Below are 20,752 nucleotides of genomic sequence, written 5' to 3' on the forward strand. Positions count from 1 at the left end.
GAGCTACAAAAATTAGTAATTTGTTATATACAGAGACTAGTACTCTCACAAGAATTGTGAAGTAAGTTTGTTTATTTAGACTAATGTGAATGAAAAGATGTCCTCTAAAAGTTCAAAAATATATTCAGAATACAGAAACAAAAACCCAAAAGTTTAAATCTGTTGCTTAAAAAATATAATTAGTGTTGTATTTTAACAGAATTACTTTTCTATTTCTGCAGTATCCTGAGACTTCCCAAAATGTTATTACAGTCTCGGGAAGTAATTTTGTTAAAATACAGGACTAATTATTTTTTTAAATAACAACTATATACATTTTCCCCCCTTTTGGGGGTTTTAAAAAAGGTTATTAACTTCTCACAGATTTTTTTCCTGGCTTACCTTTAAAGTGAAATTTTGTACCTGTGATAGTATTTTCATTATCTTCAGGAGTTCAAGAAATAGGTGGAAGATAAATAGCATATCTTCGTACACTCTCTCTTCATTGACTTTCCTTCAGCTTAGTAGCATTTTCCGGTCTCTTCCGTAAAGCACAGATTATACACCAGCAACTTCTTTTGATCTGACTTAACCTTCTAACTAGCCTCTTGTCTCTCCTTTGCATTTTAAAGTCCATGCCTCTAAAAGAATAATCCATATTTGTTTTCTATGTTTTCTAAATTACCTTTTACAACTCAACTTTATTACAGTTCTCAAAAAGATTTACAGTGTGCATCTAATTTCAAAATCCAATGGCTTCTTTCCAATCCTGATCACTTGGCATTATTGATCACCTTCCTCCTTGAAAATGTTACTTCCCTTGGCTTTCTAGGCACCATTCTCTCCTTTGTTCTCTACCTTCATTTTTTTTTTTTTCTGTGTTTCTAATGTATTTCTCCTCCTCTTACTTCCTAGGTATTTTGTTCCCTAAGTTCTATCCTTGGTCCTCTTTTAGTATCATTTTATGTACATTCATATGCACATACACATATCTATATGTATGTATATGTATATACATACAGACACATACTTTTTAAAACAATTTTGTCCGTGAATGTTCTCAATTGCTTCTCTAGTTTTACAATCCAACTGTGGTAGTGATTCTCCAGATTTATACATCCAGCTCAGTAGTATCATAAAATTGAGAAATTAAAAATAACATTTATAACCCATATGCCGGACAGTGTTTAAAATACTTTGATATGTTATCTCATTTAAACCTCGCAGCAATTGTATGAGAGAGATAGAAGTATTATCCCCATTTTATAGATAATTAAACCGAGGCTTATAGAGGTTAAATAACTTTCCTAGGGTCACAGTGTGAATAGAAGGGAAAACACAGATTACACACCAGGGAGTCTGGCTATAGATAACGTGCTTTAACTACTAAGCTGTAACTCCTTTTATATTAAAACTTAGCTTATTATCTCTTTCTGTTAACCTGATTTTTCCTAAGTCTCCTCTTCTTCCTGTGTTTCCTATTTTGGGTTATAGAGGTATCATCTACCCAATCTTTACGTTTCCTCAATACTTCTTTCTTTTTTATCCCCTGCATTCAGTCATCAAGTCTTATTACAAAGTAGAGTATTGACTGTGAATCTAACCCACTCTACTTCCACTGCCTTTATCTTCTCCCACCAATATTATTTCCACAATTTCCTAATTAGTACCCCATATTGACATGTTCTTTCTCTCCAGACAAATGCCCTACACTGTTGTCAGTTATCCTTAAAAAATAAGTCTAATTCTAATATATTATCATTCTTAAAAATCTATGCTCATGACCCGTTGCTAACTTTTTCATTGTGGCCCTAATTTGATATTCTGGCCTTTGAGCCTGTCATTCTCCCGAATGTACCATATGTTTGCGCCATACTACATTTGGTGTTTCCCAGGTACGCTGTAGACTTTTAAATGCCCTCAAACCTTTTATCATGCAGAACACTTTGCCTGAAATAACTGACTTTCCCCACCTGTATCTGTTTCTTCTATGTCTTGCATAAGTCTGGGAAGGCTTCAGTAATGAGGTGATATTTTAACTAGGCCTTGAAGGACAAGTAAGCATTTTTCATAAATTATCTTTGCTGATAGAGAAGCAGTACTACGGTAGGATGAGAGGTGAAAAGGGCTTCCAGGAGGTAAAATAGAGGCCAGAATCATCTGGCAGTCACTTCATAAAAAACAGTGAGGTAATACCAGCATCTAGTTCAAACTGCTTTCTAGATAGCCAGGTAGGAAACCTAAGGTGTACTGAGCATTAATAACAGTTTATTGAAAGGGAGAGGAGTATAGTTAACATACAGTGATGTACTATCAAAACAGCCCCAGTCTTCACAGGCTGCTGTTAGTTTGAAAGGTGCCATGTTTTTACAGTATTTCAGTATATACAAAGAAGTGTAGTAGCATAATTTAATACATTTAAAAACTGTTTTCTAACATGCTGAAAATAATAATGAACTTTGCACATGTTGTAATTAGATATGGTACACAAAAACAGAGCTGTAAATATGCCCTTTCCTGATGTGTGATAGCTTCACTTATCCATTCCTCACCTATTTAATAGATTTGTCCTTTGGAATATAACTGAGAACTAAAAAATGAAACAAAAATAAAATAAAACAATCTGAGCAGTCTACAAATGTCACCAAATCTATCAAGTAAACCTCATGGTGAGAACGACTTTTTGGCTTTTAATCAGAGCCTATTTATTCTCTTTTCATATGTTATCTTAATGAACCCAATTATCTGTTTACATCCACAGCAGACTAGAAGTGCAGGTTGGAAGGTTGGGAGAGGGTTTATTCCAGAATCATACACCGGAATCATCAAGAAGTGACAACTGACAAGCTGACAACAGGAGAGGGGTAGATAGAAATGTAAGAAAAGACAGAAACTGGAATGCAAATGATAACAATAGACTTCACAGAGCGTGGAGGCTAGTAGCCCTGCACACTTCAGTACCTCCCGAAATACTGAGTTACACCATACCTCACTAACTCACATATTTAGTGATGACCCTGACTCAACAGGAAATTGTTAAATTATATCTAGTTTATTTTGCATAAGAATGTGAGAATTATATAATTCATTTCAGAGAGTGTCCCATATGAAACAAGATGTTGATGCTTAAAGAGATAAACAGATACATGGACCTATTCTATGTGGCTTGATTCTTTCCACAGTGGTTCTTGAGTGTTGAGATTTTACTGTAAGCATACTTGTAAATTAGCCACTAGTGTACTCAGACCATCACATATGAGGGAGTAGCTTTGGACAAAGTATTAATCATTTGTCAGTGAAAGTGCATTTATAAGAAAACAAGGCATCAAGGCTTATGAATATGGAGAAAATTTGTGGAAATTAGCATTTTATAAAGCGTTGAATGAATGCTTGATATTACTTAGGAAACTTGTTCTATTTATTGACAGTTTTATATTATTGTCATTGAGAAAATAGATTACTATAATGGTAGGTTGTTTAGAGATATTTGTACAATGTAGTCATTTTTGGTATTGACACAAAACTAACTTCTGACTTAAACAAGGATGGCTTTATTTTAAATCTGTTTCAACACTGAATAATTGTCAAACCTATCATTTTCAGTAATAGAGGGTTGCCAGTGACCTCCATGATATAAAAAGCAACTGGCCGCTTTTGAAGTCATTATATTAGCTTCCTCAGCACTATTTGGCACTATTGATCACTCCTTTATCAAAGCTTCCTCCTCCCTTGACTTCCATGATACTAAACTGTATTAGTCCATTCTCACATTGCTATAAAGAACTACCTAAGACTGGATAATTTATAAAGAAAAGAGGTTTAATTGACTCACAGTTCCACAGGCTGTACAGGAAGCATGGCTTGGGAGGCCTCAGGAAACTTACAATTATGGCGGGAGGCGAAGGGGAAGCAGGCATACCTTGCTTCCTTGAGCAGGAGGAAGAGACAGAAGGGGAAGATGCTGCACACTTGTAAACAACCAGATCTTATGAGAACTCACTCAGTATCACAAGACCAGCAAGGGGGAAGACCGCCCCCATGATCCAGTCACCTCCCATTAGGCCCCTCCTCCAACACTGGGGATTACAGTTTGACATGAGATTTGGGTGGGGATACAAATCCAAACCATATCATAATCCCTCCTTGTTTTTCTTTTACCTTTATGTTTCATTTAAATTCTCTTATTTCTATGCTTGGCCCTTAAATTTGCAGATTCCTAGAGCTTGATCCTCAGTCCTTTGGTACTTTGCTTTTCTCATATTGATAATCCTTGGGCAATCGCATCTATCCTCAGAGCTTCAATTCACTAGCACTCATATGTGATGTCTTTATCTGATCTCTTCTCTTCCTCCCAACTCACAGACCCCCTATGTTCAGCTGCTTCCTGACTAGATTTCAAATTCAATGTTGTCCTTAAATATACTTATCTTCCTTTTTAAAAAAATCCTTTTCCCTACTCTAAACCTCTCTCCAGCCTTGACCTGCATTTCTCTTGTGTTCCCAATCCTGGTTGACCTTAATATTTACCCACCAGTTAGCATATAGCAGAAACATACTAGTCATCTTGGAATCTACCCTTACTCCATCTTCCATTCCATTAGTCACCAGATCCTATCAATTCTATATCCTTAATGTTATAGTTCCCTTCCTCGATATGGTATCCTTCTCTCTGCACCCTCACTTTGCCATTTTAAAATTTCAGAGTATTGTTACATCTCACTATTTTATCCTTTCCCTATATTCTATTCTTCATTATGGCCCCGTTTAAATTATCTTCCACAATGTTGTCTTTCTGAAATGCTTTTCTCAGAAATGCACTTCAGAATGCTTAAAGTCCAACATTGGCTTCCCATAGTTCACTGCTTAAAGTCCAACAATGCCTTCCCACAGTCTCTAGAATTACAGTCTAGTCCTATCCCAAACAAAATACTTCATCTGGTTGTTGCTTTCTCTTTCGCCTCATATTCCACCACGCTTCTACATATGTTTTTAGTCTAGTTATATTGTACTTTGTTTCCTATAGATTTTATGCTGTTTTATTTCTCTACCTTTATACCTTTGTACATGACTTCCATTGGCTTGGAAAGTACTCCATTTCTCAATTAACTTGCTCTGTACATTCACATCTTTCTTCTCTCATACTTTGACTTAACTCATCTTTGTTCCTAACTCCTGTTGGGCTAGGATAAAGAAAGACCTTGTTAATGTCAAAAGAGTACTTAATAAGGTCAAGTGTGGAACAGTGTCAATAAAATTTTAAAAGTACAATTTGTCACAGATAATGGCAATATGGATAATCTGTCTGAGAATGCCCTAGACTTGGCAATTATTGTACCCCATAGCTCTATGAATTTTGATTAAATAGATAGATGTTTGTATAGTTTTCAAAGCCTGTAAGTTAAAATCAATAAAAGGTTCTAGCATTTTCCCAGTACTTTTATGAAGATATTTGTGTTCAAATATTTCCCTTTCTCTGTCACTTAGGTTAAAAAAACAAACTTAAATTTATTTTTGTAATGCTATATCTTATGCCAATACAATTGGAAATATTTAAATGTCATTCACTTACTATATTTTAATTATTTTATTTGGGACAGTTAAGTGTTACAAATAAACCCTAGGCATGTATAGATGAGCTTTGCCTTTTGAAAGTTTATCATCTGTTTTGTAACATTTCACCCTTTATACCATTCCACCCCAGAACGAAGACAACAGCATCTGGTGACTAAAAAATGTAGATGATTATTGTAGAAATATAATATACTGTTATAGTAAAGGAAGGATCTTAATGTGGTAGAAAACGGATAATGATTCAGTGTAGTGTATAATTATACATGACACAAATGATTGGGTACTTTATCACATGCACAGAACTGGTAGTTTTTAACTATGTATGCTTATGTATTCATTCAATAGGATATATATGCATCTTATGTTGAAATCTTATGACATCACTGAATGAAAATGCCAATATAGAAATTGATTGTATTTACTAATTAAGCATCAGAATTGTGGCCCTAGCATATGTATTAATAATGGAGGAAATTCACTGATTTTCTGTGACTTTAAAATTTTGATTCTCATGGAAGCTGTATTTGTAACAATAGATATGGCAGACCATTTTGAAACATAGCCATTATAAAGACACTAAGCGACAGAGCAACTCTGGATAATGGACTTTGTGATATTCAATTCAAGGGCATTTGTTTTCTTTCTAAGATAAGGGGAAATTATATTAAACAAGATTTGTGTGATACAATATGGTAGAAAAAAGTCCAAGGCTAAAGGTCAAGAGACCTGAGTTCTAGTTGTATCATTGGGGCTTATTAGTTATGTGATCTTGGGCAAATCATCCAATCTTTCTAGGTTTTCAGTTTCTTTATTTTTAAATAACATATTGGACCAGAGTATTTTATGTTCTGTCTAGCTTTAAAATCTCATGATTATTTTCTGTCTCTGGAGTTGAATTTTTTTTTTTTTTTTTTTGGAAAGCAGATTGATTTTGCATTGTTAGAGGACAATAGAGTACACTCATCTCTTAAAGATTTATATACTTGGAAGTTGAGCATATGAATTTTGAAATTTTCATTATTCAGCAATGAGTTTTGTAGTTCTTTGAAGTGAAGGTTTCAGAGATTAGGCCAAATCTCTTTTTTTCTTTAAAATCTCCAGTGTAGTGCTATTCAATCAAACTTTCTCCCATGTTCTATATCCTTGCTGTCCAATGTGGTAGCTACTAGCCACATGTGGCTGTTGAGCACTGGGACAATGGCTAGTGAAATTGAGCAACTGAATTTTAAATTTTATTTAATTGTAATTAAATTAAACTGTGACAAGTGGCTCCCATATTGGATAGCACAGTACTGTAGAGTGTGTGTGTGTGTGTACGCATGTGTTCACATGCATATACATGCTGAGTATGGAGTGGGTTGGCAGGAAGTAAAGGAGAGGAGTGGTAGACCATTATTTTGAATGATGGGATGCCATTTATACTTTACTGCTCAGGATGTATATGAAGTGGAATTTAACCCTCTCCAAGAACCATTTTCTACTTTTGCTTTTTTTTTTTTTTGCATTACATTATATATTATGATAGCCACTATGTATACTAGATAACCTATTGTTTATATTATTGTATGTTTTTCTGATTAACCTATAGTTTTAAAGCTACATATCCCCAGTATATTAAGCATGTTGTACCAATTACATTTTATCATCTTACCCATCCTTAAAATCTTTTGTTGTGAGAATCTATGAATGGAGTTGATGAGACCTTTGGAATGTGCTGGAAATTATATTTGTAGTAAAGTGATATCATTTATAATCATGAGTTTCCTCCTTGTTGTGTGGCCTTATATAAGTTATTCTATCTGCTTTGAGCCTCAGCTTCATCATCTGTAAAATAAGAATAACAGTAATGCTAACCTTGTGTGGTTTTTATGAAGATGAGATTAGATGGTGAATTATGTAAAGGACCTAATACATTGTGTGATAACTAATAATAATAATGATGATGATGATAGTTTGAGATTTTATATTTAGCTATGAATTCAGGATACACACAATGGGGTTGTCATGTTTATAATTAAGTAGTAATATATTCTGGCCTTTAAGCTAATTTAAATTTAATTTTGTATTTGTAAATAGTGACAATTATTTCAGTTTTGGATTTGAGATAATGTTCCCATTCTCTGAAAAGGGCAGCATTTGTGTAACGGCATAAAGGAATAGCAAAAATTTAGATGACTTTTTTGTTTTCCACATTCATATTACAATATACATATTTCTGTAAAAGAGTATTACTTTATCAGCTTATGTTGGAAAATGACATGATAGCATGTCTATTCATCTTATGTTATTTGTAATTAATTAAATATCTATTAGAATATGATATATAATAAATGGTACATTGTTAAGCCAGTACCTTTACCCTTTTAAAACTGACTTCACATTATGTCCTAATTATTATATACTATAGTCAATGGATGGAACGTCTTTGTTTTCATATTAAACTATAGGTTCAAATTTTATATATAAAGTGAGTATTTAATATCATTGAAACATATTATTAAAGTTATATTGATACATTCATTAATTTTATTGACTTTTATTATCTTTATTGTCTCTTGATCTAAATACTTTTATTTGTATAAATATACAATTGCAGGACTCATTAACTTGCTTCTTACAGAAATGTTCTCTTTACTTGTAGGGTATTAATACAAGCCATTAAGCTAGAATTTCTTCTGGCAAAAACAATCCTAACAGATGGCAACTTTTCTCTCTATTAATTTTGGATTGGACATGTACTTTGGCTTGTTTGGTCGTGTCATAGTTGTAACATAACAAGAGTCATTCAAGCAAATACAATGACAATATAACCGTGGACATGTACAGTATGCAAATATATAGCCTAGCCTATCAAAACTATATAAAGATTTACATGATTTCCTATTGTAAATAGGAAGGTTAAGTGATCTATTAAAGCATAAGCTTCATTATAACTTATCTGGTATGTCTTTAAAGTTAATGCCAAATCTATGGCAAATATTTAGTCAGTTTTCTAAGTGTTTTATCTTGATATTTGAACGTTCATAGAAATTAGAATATATTGTTGTATCATTCAGATATCTGATCATGTTAGAAACAACCTTAATCAGCCCTTTTGAACCATGTAACTTTTGATTTTTGAATGTAGATCTGGGGCAGATGGGCTAATCTCCCAAAAAGCAACTTAAATATATAAGATATAGATTCAAGAGTAAAGCATACCTTTTAATCTCTTCTCCCTATTTTGGAAAAAATAACTCTATCATAATAGATCTGTAGATGTCAAGTCAAAATACATTTGAAATATTTGTCTTTTCATAATATATTTTCCCCATGCTATTAATTTATTTATGTGTGCTTCTATATATAGTATAGAAGTATCCTTATATAATCTGTTTTTTCCAAGGATTCCCCTTGTAGTTTGCCCTTTGAGCACTCTTCTACTCATTGCATTCTTTAAAAATAAAAAATAATACATTTAAATGACATCTTTTCAGTTAAACAATTAGCCAGTTACCTTAGATTTGAGCAGCATTTTCCAAAAATGCTACTTAGGAATAATTTATGGAATACCTGGCACTTAGCATTTTGTTGATTCCCTTCTAGATTAAAATTACCAGCAAATAAATTCCTTTTTATAATAGGGAATCTCAAAATCAGAAGGTAAGAAAAGCAAAACTCATTTTTCAGTATCAATATATTTAATCAAATACTTTACTTGAAAACAAGCTCTTACATATGCTTTATTATGAAGTGTGCATTAGTATTAGTGTCCCAGTGCCTTCTAGTTGATCTTAATTCACTTCTATTATTTTTTTCATACCTAGTAAGTTAATCCATCTTAATTACATATTTTAATACTTTATATATTTTGTACAAATCATCCCATTAAGAGGATGGAGAGAATGTAAATCAATGTAATAATTTATCTAAGTTATCACTGTTCCCTGTTTAATATTAGGGTACTTTTATAACTTTCATTTATTTTAGAAGTGTTTATAACCCTGTAGAATTGAGGCCAAGTGTACTGTGAGGACAGCTGGACATGAAAGATACATTTTGTGATCTTTTCAAAGGGCTCTATCTGCCCGCTTTAGCAATTTGGGTTTTTCAGAGGGAGTTTAATATTTCTTCGTATTCTTTTTAAAAGCACAACATACTTGGTCATGACATCTTTGTTAGAATTGTTTTGGACATTAGATAATTTGTCATTAATTTTGTTGTTTATAATTAAAGTCATAATCATACTTCTAGAAATATTTGCTTTTCTTATTTTATCGTTATGTGTGTATGCCTTTAGTGAATATATTATCTTAATGCATTATTTCATTAATTTATTTAATGTGTTTTTTAAAACAAAATTTGCTTTCTAATTGCAGGTGGCCTGCATGCAGTTTATAAATGCCCTTGTCACTTCTCCTTATGAGCTTGATTTTCGAATACATTTAAGGAATGAATTTCTCCGTTCAGGACTAAAAACAATGTTACCAGTAAGTTGAATGTATACGTTTATTATGCTGATGAATTTTAATATTTTTTTCACTTCCACAAAAGTACTTGAAGCAGAGTAAATAAATGTGCTTTGCTATTTTGTTTTGTAAAGCATTAGACATTTTGTAAGCTTTTTTGTATTCCAGTAATAGCGTTCTCTACATACAAATGACGATTCCGAATTCAGCTAATAATGTGCCCAGAAGCGATGTGTTTTTGTTTTTTGTTGTTTTCCTCAAGTCAAGAGGGAACTTCTTTTCTTTGAATTTTGAATATTGAAAACATGAGACTTTTTTTTTTTTTTGCAGTTTCAATTTTCATTTAAAATTTTCTGCTTTCCTCTTTGATAACTTAGATTGATTTCATTGGTATTCAGGATAAGCATGCATAGAGTTTTGATTAGTATATGCCAGACACATTGCTTAAGAATGTTCCTCTTGTTACAAGGCTATAGGAACTTTTCCAATCAAAAACAATTTTGTTTCTTAAATTGAATGTGAATATTTGCTGTAATTATGACAGTGTTAAAAACATTTTTGAAACGACTTTATATGCTGAATCTTAAATGAGCACACTTATTTTTATAAATACAAATACAACTACTGTGGTTTTATATTTTATTAAGTATATTAACTGAAGAGTGACTATTGAAGACTATGGCATTGTTCAAGACAAGTAAAATTACGCTAGTGTCTTTAAGCTACTCAGAATATACCTGAGAGACAAGAAGTAAAAGTAAGGAAGTGGGGAAAAAGCACTGAGGAGAGAAAAACAACAACAACAACAAATGTCATTGAATGTGCATGTGTGTGTCCATGTGTATGACCTAGTTTACCAGAAATACCCAAATTGGGGACATTTCCTGGTGAGGAATCAGTATGTAGCATAAATTTGTAACATATGGTGGGTTACTTTTAACTGCAAGTAGTTGAAACCCATCATAATAAGTGGTGTGGTTGGACCTGTTAAACCCATTTTAATAAAATGTATGATAGGGTCCACCTGGTTTTGGAAATTTCTATGTCAATCCCACCTGAAGTGGTTCTTTCATTCTTGGCACCTAAAACCAAGGCATTGGATGCAGAGAATCAAAGCAACATTTTAAGTGACCCATCTAGAGATTCAGTGTGCAGTTAACTTAGGCACATTCACCAATTACAGTTAGTGTGACATATGATTATTCTTGTTTTTTTTTTTTTCACTAATTTTCTTTTCATCCAAAGCCTGTAGCCTTAGGTAGCTAAAGATAATCTTATAGTTTTGATGGTAGTTTGCTTTTGAATTTCCTTCTTGTCTGTTTCCATGCTTGTTTTTAGTGGGCTGGTTCTCTCTTTATAGTAGCATCTTTGAAGACTTGCTGGCTGCAAGGGCTCTGTAGCATCCTCTACTCATTTACTAATATGCCATGTTTTCTGCCATAGTTGTTGCTCTTACTTTTCTGTCTTTCATTCCCCTCTATTTATAATTGAACATTCACTTTCTGCTTTATACTACTGAATGGCTAGTCAAGAGAATTGTGACTCTCATTTTAATTTATTTTAGTCCTCATTTTTCAGAAACGGTATGGTATTGTAGCTCTTGTCCTTAACCTTTTGCACTTTTGTCTGGGTACATTAATCTCTGCTGGGCTCAGTGGCCTCATGTTACTCATTTGGTTACACAGACAGCTGAGATTATGTGTCAGTGTTTCTAAGCTACACTTTTCCATTGGCCATATAGCCCTATATAAAACTTTTTGTGGTACTGTGTGCTTCTTAATTTATATGTTCTTTTTTTAAATTAAAAATATTTTTAATTATGGATACAAAATAGTTGTACATATTTTTGTGGTAAAATTTATATTCGGCCTACCAAAGTGCTGGAATTACAGATGTGAGCCACTGCGCCTGGCCTAAGTTTTATATTTTTTTATAGAGACAGGGTTTCGCCGTGTTGGCCAGGTTGGTCTTCAACTCCTGGCCTCAAATGATCCACCCCAGCCTCCCAAAGTGCTGGGATCGCATATACAAGAGTAGAATCAGTATTCGGGCAGATAGACCTTGAGAAGATTAGAGATCATTTATTTAGAACTGTAGATTTCACTGCTGTTGTTTTAGTTTATCACAACTTGGGAGCAGGACAGAGTGGTCATGGGTTAACATATACTACATACCCCACATGTCGACTACTATCTAATTAACCTGCTAATGAACTAAATATTTAAATTTAAACCACTGGAATTTATAGTAACATTACATATCCTTTATATATGCAGTGAAGCTTAATAATATGGTCATAGATGAGCCTTTAAAATCCTTACATTTTTTTCTATTTATTCTTTTTTTATATCCAGTTCTAACAAGAATTCCCTAATGTTCTAGAATACAGTATATTCAAAGCAGCAAATTAGATGTGACTAGGGCTAATTATTAATTTTTGGTATATGGATGAAAAATTATATGTATCTAGAATCATTATGAGTTGGGAAAAACTGGTTCTTAGTATTTCAGTAATCGTTGAGATCAACATTGTAGTAGAGTGAAACTTTTTTCATAATAATTATCAGAATCTTCAAGACAACGAATTTTTAAATTATATTCTTTAAAAATTTATTTTCAAGGTTCCTGTCATCCCTATAGTTAAATTTTGATGTTGAAAAATAGTTTATATTTCATTTACATGGAAATTTCATGTCTGATAAATTTGCTTTAGTAATTTAGAATAAATGAGTTGTTACAAACTCTACAGTGAGTTTTAAAATAGGATTTTTTCTGTACTTAATTTACATTGATTTCTTCTGAAATTTTCCCCATTTGCCTTTTATTTAAATAAATTAAGAAAATATTAGTTAAATCAGATACGTGAAGGAAAAACATAGTAAGAAATGGTGTTGGTAGGCAGTAGGCATACTTTTATCTCTTTAAAAGTCTGAGAAACTCTTTCCTGTTTTAAAGACTCAATTTTGGTTGGTTGTTAATCAGTAGTGTACTGGCAATGGACTTTGATTTCCTTTGAAGTATACTATGTTATAGAAAATTACATATGTCGGGAATTCTGCAAAAAATAATTTTAGATCTATACAGCATGTCTTTTTAAAAAATAACAAGCATAGAGTGTTTCACATAATTAATAACAATGTATTTCAGTAACTTTTTGGTAGTTCACATTTTAAAACATAAAACTTCCGTGATAGATTTCCATTTACTTTTATAGGAGACACATCTTATTATTTATTATTTGTACTATGTAAAAATTTTAATTCAGTAAATGTTTATTTTATCAAGAATTTATGAATATTTCAAGGCTTGACATTTGGCTGAAAGGAAGTTTCATAAATATAAGCATATATATGTGTATGTGTATATGCATATATATATTTACAGTAACTTCTCATTTAATGTCATTGATAGAATCTTGCGAACTGCACCTGGAAGCAAAACTGTATACAGTAGGTCCTTGAATAATGTCCTTTCATTATAACGTTGATGAGAAAAGAAAATTGGTTTTGCTATACATTTTTTGCTTCAAGTTGCAGTTTCCAAGAACTACTGAGGACATTAAATGAGGACTGACTCTGATAGACCTGGAGCGTTATTAATAAAGAATATTTATAAAATACTGCAGTTACACATGTCTAACTTTTATATTGTGCAATATGTGCTCATATACTATATATAGTATAAATAATGTCTGGATCTAATAAAGAACTAAATTGCACATTTAACCAGTTATTTTCACTGAAAATATTTTAATTATGCTGACTGATTTTCATGTTTTGTAACGTTCTATGCTAAATGACAGTACTTAAATTTTTCTGTTTTTCTGACATATTTGAAAGTGTTTAAGTTTTACGATTAATTTCTGAGAGAGAATATATGGTGACAAGAATAAGACATACTGTAAAATGTGTGACAGGTTGTTTCTGCAGTGACCAGTGTATTGGGTTTGTCTGGCTTATGTAATTTTCTAAATAGCGTTCAGAAATCACCTGATAATATGACCCAGCAACGTTAGATAATTTTGCATTCTAATAAGTTTCTTCATTCCATTTCAAACTGGAAAACTAGAGCTAAAGCAAGTTATTACTAAAAAGGAAACCAAACATAAATATATTTACTTATGTTTGATATGAAATTATGTAGAAACAATTATTTTCATATGCTCTGCAGGTAAATTTTCAATAAATCATTATGTATGTGAGTGTTAGAAAAAAAAGCATCTAGAAATTGCTGAAATTTGTTTGGCTTCAGTAATAGCCATTACATATCTATAATAGTTCTATTGAATAAAGATAGAAACAAGAAATGTATCCCATTTTGTTTTATCGACCTAATTTGAAGTACACCATGCTTGCATTTCCTTTTAGAGTTCAAGCTCAGCTCTGAACATCCTAGTCCCACTTTCGGTATCACCCTTGAGCATCCACAGTTGTGATTATCGATTTGGGTTTTGAAAGCTGCAACTTAATGGACACATATTAAAAGATATTCCAGGTGATATATATTGAGCCCAACAATCTCTAGTGTGGCATGCTTCTAAATTTTTTATACTATTATTATGAAAATTATCAGAGGTTTGTAATGCATGTGCTTATAATGTATTACAAAAACATAACTTTTATGCCCAAGTTGGTATTTTGTGATTAGGCTAAGCAAAAATATAAGGTGGGGGAGGAGGTTAGATGTACAGCTTAATAAAAAGTCCAAACGCCTTTTTGCTTTAAAATCACAAAATATCTTTTAAAATAAATGTGTTTATACATCTTTTCACGCCATACTTGGGACTGTTGTGCTTGAATATATCCTTGCATTTGTTCTTCGTTAATACAATTGATCTGTATTTGCATTTTTTGCCAGAGGCATATGTGAATGTTCTGACTGCATGAGTTCTTTTGCAATCTTTGATTAGTGTGTTTAGTCAAAACGACAGCATTTAATTTGGGTTGTTAGCAGTTAGTTTTTTTCTGTTGTAGAACTGATCGCTAATTTTTTAATGTGAGTAATCAAAATGTAGGGCATGGAAAAAAATTAAGTGAATGCAATGAGGTCCTTTTATTTTGAAATAGAAAAATTCAGCTACATTTACTTTCAGAAAACCAAGTGCCCGCGTCAATATTTGAAATTGCTTCTGTGTTTATAAATGAATAATTGTGTTCTGCCCTTTATTACCTAAATATGCTGTTGTCAAACTGTTATTCATGTGTTAAGTTTTATGTTTATATATTAGGATCTAAAAGAAAAAGAGAATGATGAGCTTGATATTCAGTTGAAAGTATTTGATGAAAACAAAGAAGATGACCTAACTGAATTATCACACCGTCTCAATGACATTCGAGCAGAAATGGAATATCCTTTGACAAACCACAAAACAATTTTGTGTGCATTGTGAGAAAGGGATTTGTGGGCAATTTTGTGGACCATTATTAGAGTTCTTGTCTGTCAGCCCAATTTATATCCATTTATTTATATTAGAACCTTACTATAATGCTGTCCTTGAGATTCATGTTGAGGAATTGTCAGGCTGTCTTGATGATTTACACAGAGTGTATTGAAATCTGCACAATGGCTCACAGTATTATAGGTATACTCTGCTCAGTGGTCTTGAATAAAGAATAGCATAAGGTAATATATCTTACATGTACGGATTTTTTGGGGGAAAAGTTCACTGCATTCGTATGTGACTATAGGTGAAATACTTATTCAGTTTATTAAATCAAGCTTCAGTGACTTAGAGATACAAGGCAATTCAAATAAATATCTTATCTTGTATTCAAATATTTGTGTTTCTTAACAATAACAAAAATGTTTAGATGCAGTAGTATCTGAATATAGCAAAGCTATGTGGTAGAAGCATCTGAGTCAAATACAACTAGCGTATAACCTTCCGACGGCAACAATTTTATATGAAATTATTTTAGATCTAAGAGATGGTTGTCATAGCATTGCTGGCCATTTGTTTCACACCTGTTATGTTTCTTACTTAATGGATTCTGGTGAAGTTGGGAAACAGGTCAGAACCAAAGTGACCTTTGAGTTGGATTTTTTCTCAGTAATGTTTTCTTCCCTTTTCTGCTCCTCGCCCCCACTCCCCAAAGCTGGAAGTAATATTCCCCTCCTTGAAATACCCAAAGTACCTTGTTTGTTCTATTTTATTTATGTACACTTCTGTGCCCCTGTGAGATTGAGGGCAGAAATGTTATGTTTAATCTTTTTTCCTTCAATGCACCTATGAAAGTCTTACACATAGGTATTGGATAAGTGTGTGTGCAATGAATAACAATGTTATTATTATAAGGAATAATTTCTAGTAATTTTTATTCATCATTAGAGATGCCAGTCTACTGTGGCTTCTATAATATTAAATGTTTTTCATATCAATTAATATCTTGCTTTACATAGATTTCTCTTATAATCAAACTTCACCATAAAGCTATTTTTGGATCCATTGTGTAGCCATTTAAGGACCTCATGAGACTTTAGCACAACACTCTTATGTAGGGTCTAAGAAGTAAGCCATCGTATGCTTAATTCTACCTTGGAGAAAATGTTGACATTTGAGGTTATTTTAGGATATTAAATTACATCTTGTCTTTTATCTTTATTTTACCTTGGTTTTCCAGGTCCTCACTTTTATTACAAAAATGGATCCATTTGTGGAAATCTGATTTCTAGTTTACTAGAAGCATCTAAATTTCTGCCACTCTTTATATCTTGTCTCTACTTTTCATTTTTTATCAAATAATGAAATACAAATGAATGCAAACAATAATAATTGCAGATTTAGTAAGTATTTCATCTGGATAAAATAAAACTGATTTTGTGACCTTTTAGCAGTTTACAGCAGCTCATTTGCCTTCTATCTTATGTGGCAGTGAAAATAGAGTAGTAGTGATTTGCATAAATAATATAGGTCCTCTATCACAACTACAGGAAGATCAAAAGGAGACCATTTTCACTGATGGCATTGCTGTTCCAATGGTACCAGCTATAATCTGGACTTTAAAATATGTATAACGGATCTATTAAGATTTTGGCAGTCAGATGGTCTCGGACATGCTCTTGAGGTCTGTCTCTCTAGTTAAAAGATCAAAATGATTCCATAGAATCATTACTTTATGCAGATGTTTAAGTACTGGATCATAGAGTTGAAGGTTTAGAAATAGTAATGGAAGCAAGATTATAAGTCGATGTTTTACAAAGTTAAACTCCTTTGTTATGAATGAGACTCCCATCAAGAATCTTTAATATTTTTCCTTTACTTTCTACTGATATGAATGAAGTCTACCATCTTCTGTATAATATGCTGAAGGACACTGCTGCTGAAAATTACTTCTTATCCATTCTACAACATTTTTTGCTCATCAGAAATGATTATTATATCAGGTAAGAGGCAGTTCTGAGAGTACTATATTTATAATTTGAATTGGGTATTAAAGGAAAATGAACAATGTAGTGGGGCCTATGCAATATATGCATATATATACACAGAGGGTATAACAGTTTGATTCCTTTAGGTAACATTTTCTAAAAGGCGTTCATTTTTTAAAATTTGGCCAGAAGAGAGCGATGCACTTTTAAAAATGGGTACTCCAGTGATAGGACTTTGGTAGGAATGAACCCAACAGACTGCACTGGCCCTGCAATGAATTTTCTTTTCTAGATAGTGATATCCCAGAAAAAGCACTGAAGATTCTGGGGTAGAACTTTAAAGGTTTTATCTTGTGCATATTAAGTAAGATTTTACTGTTATTTCTCTTTTTACAGTATTTATCTACTAATAAATGTGATCTTAACATCTAAGAAAATAATAGTGCTAATATTTCAATTTTATGTCTAGTAATATCATCCTTCAAAATAAATGAGTATGATAATAACCACTAAAGTTAAAAGTTTTATAATCTAGTTAAATGGGAATATATCGGAAAACCAGAAAGTTATGAAAAGGCTTCTGAGTGACTGAAATTATCCACAGGCTGGTGACCATGATATTATATTTAACTGTTAAAGAGACTCTTAGTTGTTCTTCATACTCTAATTTGTGTGAAATTCTGACAACCTGGGTTCTTTGATTTCTTAAAACCTGCTTGATTAAAGGGAAAAGGAAAGCTACCATGAGGTCAGCACAGTCTCAACAAAAATTATAGCTGTAAAGCAGCATAGAAAACTATTATAGTTTAGACCAGTACAATAATTTGATGGACATTGTGACATGACAGAGACATAAAAAATGTTTAAAATAGTAAATTTTGTGCTGTTTTTTAAACAGCAAGGCTGCTAATACGTTAAAAATTATTGTATTTTTAATTAAGTTCTAACAAATTTAAAAGGGGTACTGTGCCCACAGGTACTCAGTTAGCTGGGGAACATCATTTATGTGAAAGTATCCATTTCTCAGCAACTAAGTAAGAAGTTATTCTTATATGGCATGTTTTTCATCCTAAGAACATCCATGTGAGGCAGAAGTGTGACAAGCATTTTATTCCACTTAGGGATGATTAACCTGGCTTGAAAGGGAACAGCTGTGTTTTCCTTATTTATTGACTAGACTGAGGTTGTAATCCAGTATTATTTACTCTAGACCTGATGATGACTTGAAAAAACCCAGATGTGTAATATGTATTACTATTTATTCTTATTCTTGGGACCAGACCCATTACTAAAGACGTGGAAGAGCAATTAGAGTCTATTTGGCTTCATTTACAAACTTTTAGTAGGTTGGCTAGTTATCAGCACACTATATTTAGGGAAGTTTATATTGTAATTTGTCTATAGTCATACTTCTTACTACTGATTTTTCTCTGTTAAATTTATTATCCTCTGACAAATACTAAATCTTACCCAAATTTTAATGCAAAAGTGCCTTTTAAAAAATTTTGCAGTATGTGAATGGTCATTTTTAAGGCCAGAATTACCTTGATAGATTACAGAATTAGGATATATTTTAAAACCTCTGACACTTTAAACAAATTGAAGCAATAGCCATGCATATTAAGTGTGTATGCTTTTATAAAATGGGTCTTTTAAAATGTGTTGCATAAATAGATCCTTGGATAGTCTTGTAATATAAGTGGCTCTGTCCAGTTTTGTAAGCCTTTATAGCTATCTTGACTAAAAGTGCTGTAGTAAATTCAACACATTGCTTGCCACGTAATGAGAAGAAACTCATCCCTTATTGAAATTGAGAACCTGTGGATGCGTAGAACCATTTTTGTATCCATTAATGTAGGACTAACAGCTCATTTGTTTTTATTAACTTTAGAAAAAATAGCATAAGTAAATAGAAAAGGTTGATAAGTATCTTTGAACACAAGCTTGAATCCCTGCAAACTAGATTATGAAGTCACTAGATGTAGTTGATTACATCACAATGGGTTTGGTACTGTAACAGCCAGACCATCCCTAAGCTTAGGCATACCTGTCCTAAGGAAGTGTAGTGGCTGCAGGATTTTTAAAACAACTCCAGAAAAAGACCTAGTTCTTCTAATACGTTGAATGTCTTCTAAAGAAAATTGATTTGCATGGATAGAAAGGCATTCATGAATACTTTCTCTCTTTTTCAGACCACAATATTATAAAATAATTGAGGAATGCGTTTCACAGATAGTGCTACACTGCAGTGGTATGGATCCAGACTTCAAGTACAGGCAACGATTAGACATTGATTTCACTCACCTGATAGGTACGTATCATAATCCTCATTGTCCTCTGATTGCGTTTTATGCCTTCTGTATTATAAGCACTTTTTAAGTGAAGAAGTTCAGTAAGAAGTTTCAGTTCTTACTGAACTTCTATTCATATCTGGTAAATCATTGTGTCTGTGGGCACTCAATTGCTATAATTGTTAATTTTAATGATCATGAGAGTTCTGCCTGTGTGATTAGAAATATTAACCTATTTAGGGGGCCGGACACGGTGGCTCATGCCTGTAATCCCAGCACTTTGGGAGGCCGAGGTGGGCGGATCACGAGGTTAAGAGATTGAGACCATCCTGGCTAACACGGTGAAACACCGTCTCTACAAAAACACACAAAAAAATTAGCCAGGCCTGGTGGCGGGCGCCTGTAGTCCCAGCTACTCGGAGGCGGAGGCAGGAGAATGGCGTGAACCCGGAAGGCGGAGCTTGCGTGAGCCGGGATCGTGCCTCTGCACTCCAGCCTGGGTGACAGAGCAAGACTCTGTCTCAAAAAAAAAAAAAAAAAAAAAAAAAAAGAAAGAAATATTAACGTATTTAATAAGTTCCAACACTCCTGGAGGTAGTTTAAGCTTAGTGTCCCACAAGAACCCATTATATTATTATAGATGAATGCATTACTATTTAGAAACACGACTCTGAAATCTTTTCATTTTATACTGGTACTTTAGTGGTCTTATAGAAATACAGTGGGGTCTCATTATAGTTATGTTGTTAATGCTCAAGTTTTAGAAAAGAAATACAGGCTCATTTCAATAACTTGAGACCTTCTAAGGCTCTCAAATGGATCAATTTATATTTTCATAGACCTTAGAGTTAGAAAGAATTTGAGGTGATCATATTCATCTCCTTAGATTGCTCCTTATATCATCCTAGACTGGTAGTTAGCGATACTTTTCAGAACAACCTCTGAAGGATGATCTGAACCTTCCCTTGTGAAGTGTGCTATGCTATCTAGCCTTATAGCTAAGCAGTCTTATTTGTACTTAATTGGAATCACTGTCGTTAAGGTTCAAGCATGAACTTATTTGTCTTATTTTTAAAGAAAGAAAACAAAAGCTAT

The 20,752-nt window shown here is 32.8% G+C and overlaps 1 protein-coding gene across 6 annotated transcripts in view; it reads left to right on the forward strand.

Moving 5' to 3' along the window:
* The window catches only part of DIAPH2 (diaphanous related formin 2), a 912,659-nt gene that overhangs the window by 231,561 nt on the left and 660,346 nt on the right, over positions 1-20,752 (forward strand). For all 6 annotated transcript variants that reach the window (XM_050775145.1, XM_050775147.1, XM_050775146.1 and 3 more), the window contains 4 exons: positions 9,909-10,019; positions 15,226-15,344; positions 17,265-17,381; positions 19,559-19,677. In XM_050775145.1, coding sequence (XP_050631102.1) covers positions 9,909-10,019; positions 15,226-15,344; positions 17,265-17,381; positions 19,559-19,677 — 466 coding nt within the window. The remainder of the gene's footprint in view (positions 1-9,908; positions 10,020-15,225; positions 15,345-17,264; positions 17,382-19,558; positions 19,678-20,752) is intronic.

This window comes from Macaca thibetana, chromosome X, assembly GCF_024542745.1.
Source record: "Macaca thibetana thibetana isolate TM-01 chromosome X, ASM2454274v1, whole genome shotgun sequence".
Classification (NCBI taxonomy): Eukaryota; Metazoa; Chordata; class Mammalia; order Primates; family Cercopithecidae; genus Macaca; species Macaca thibetana.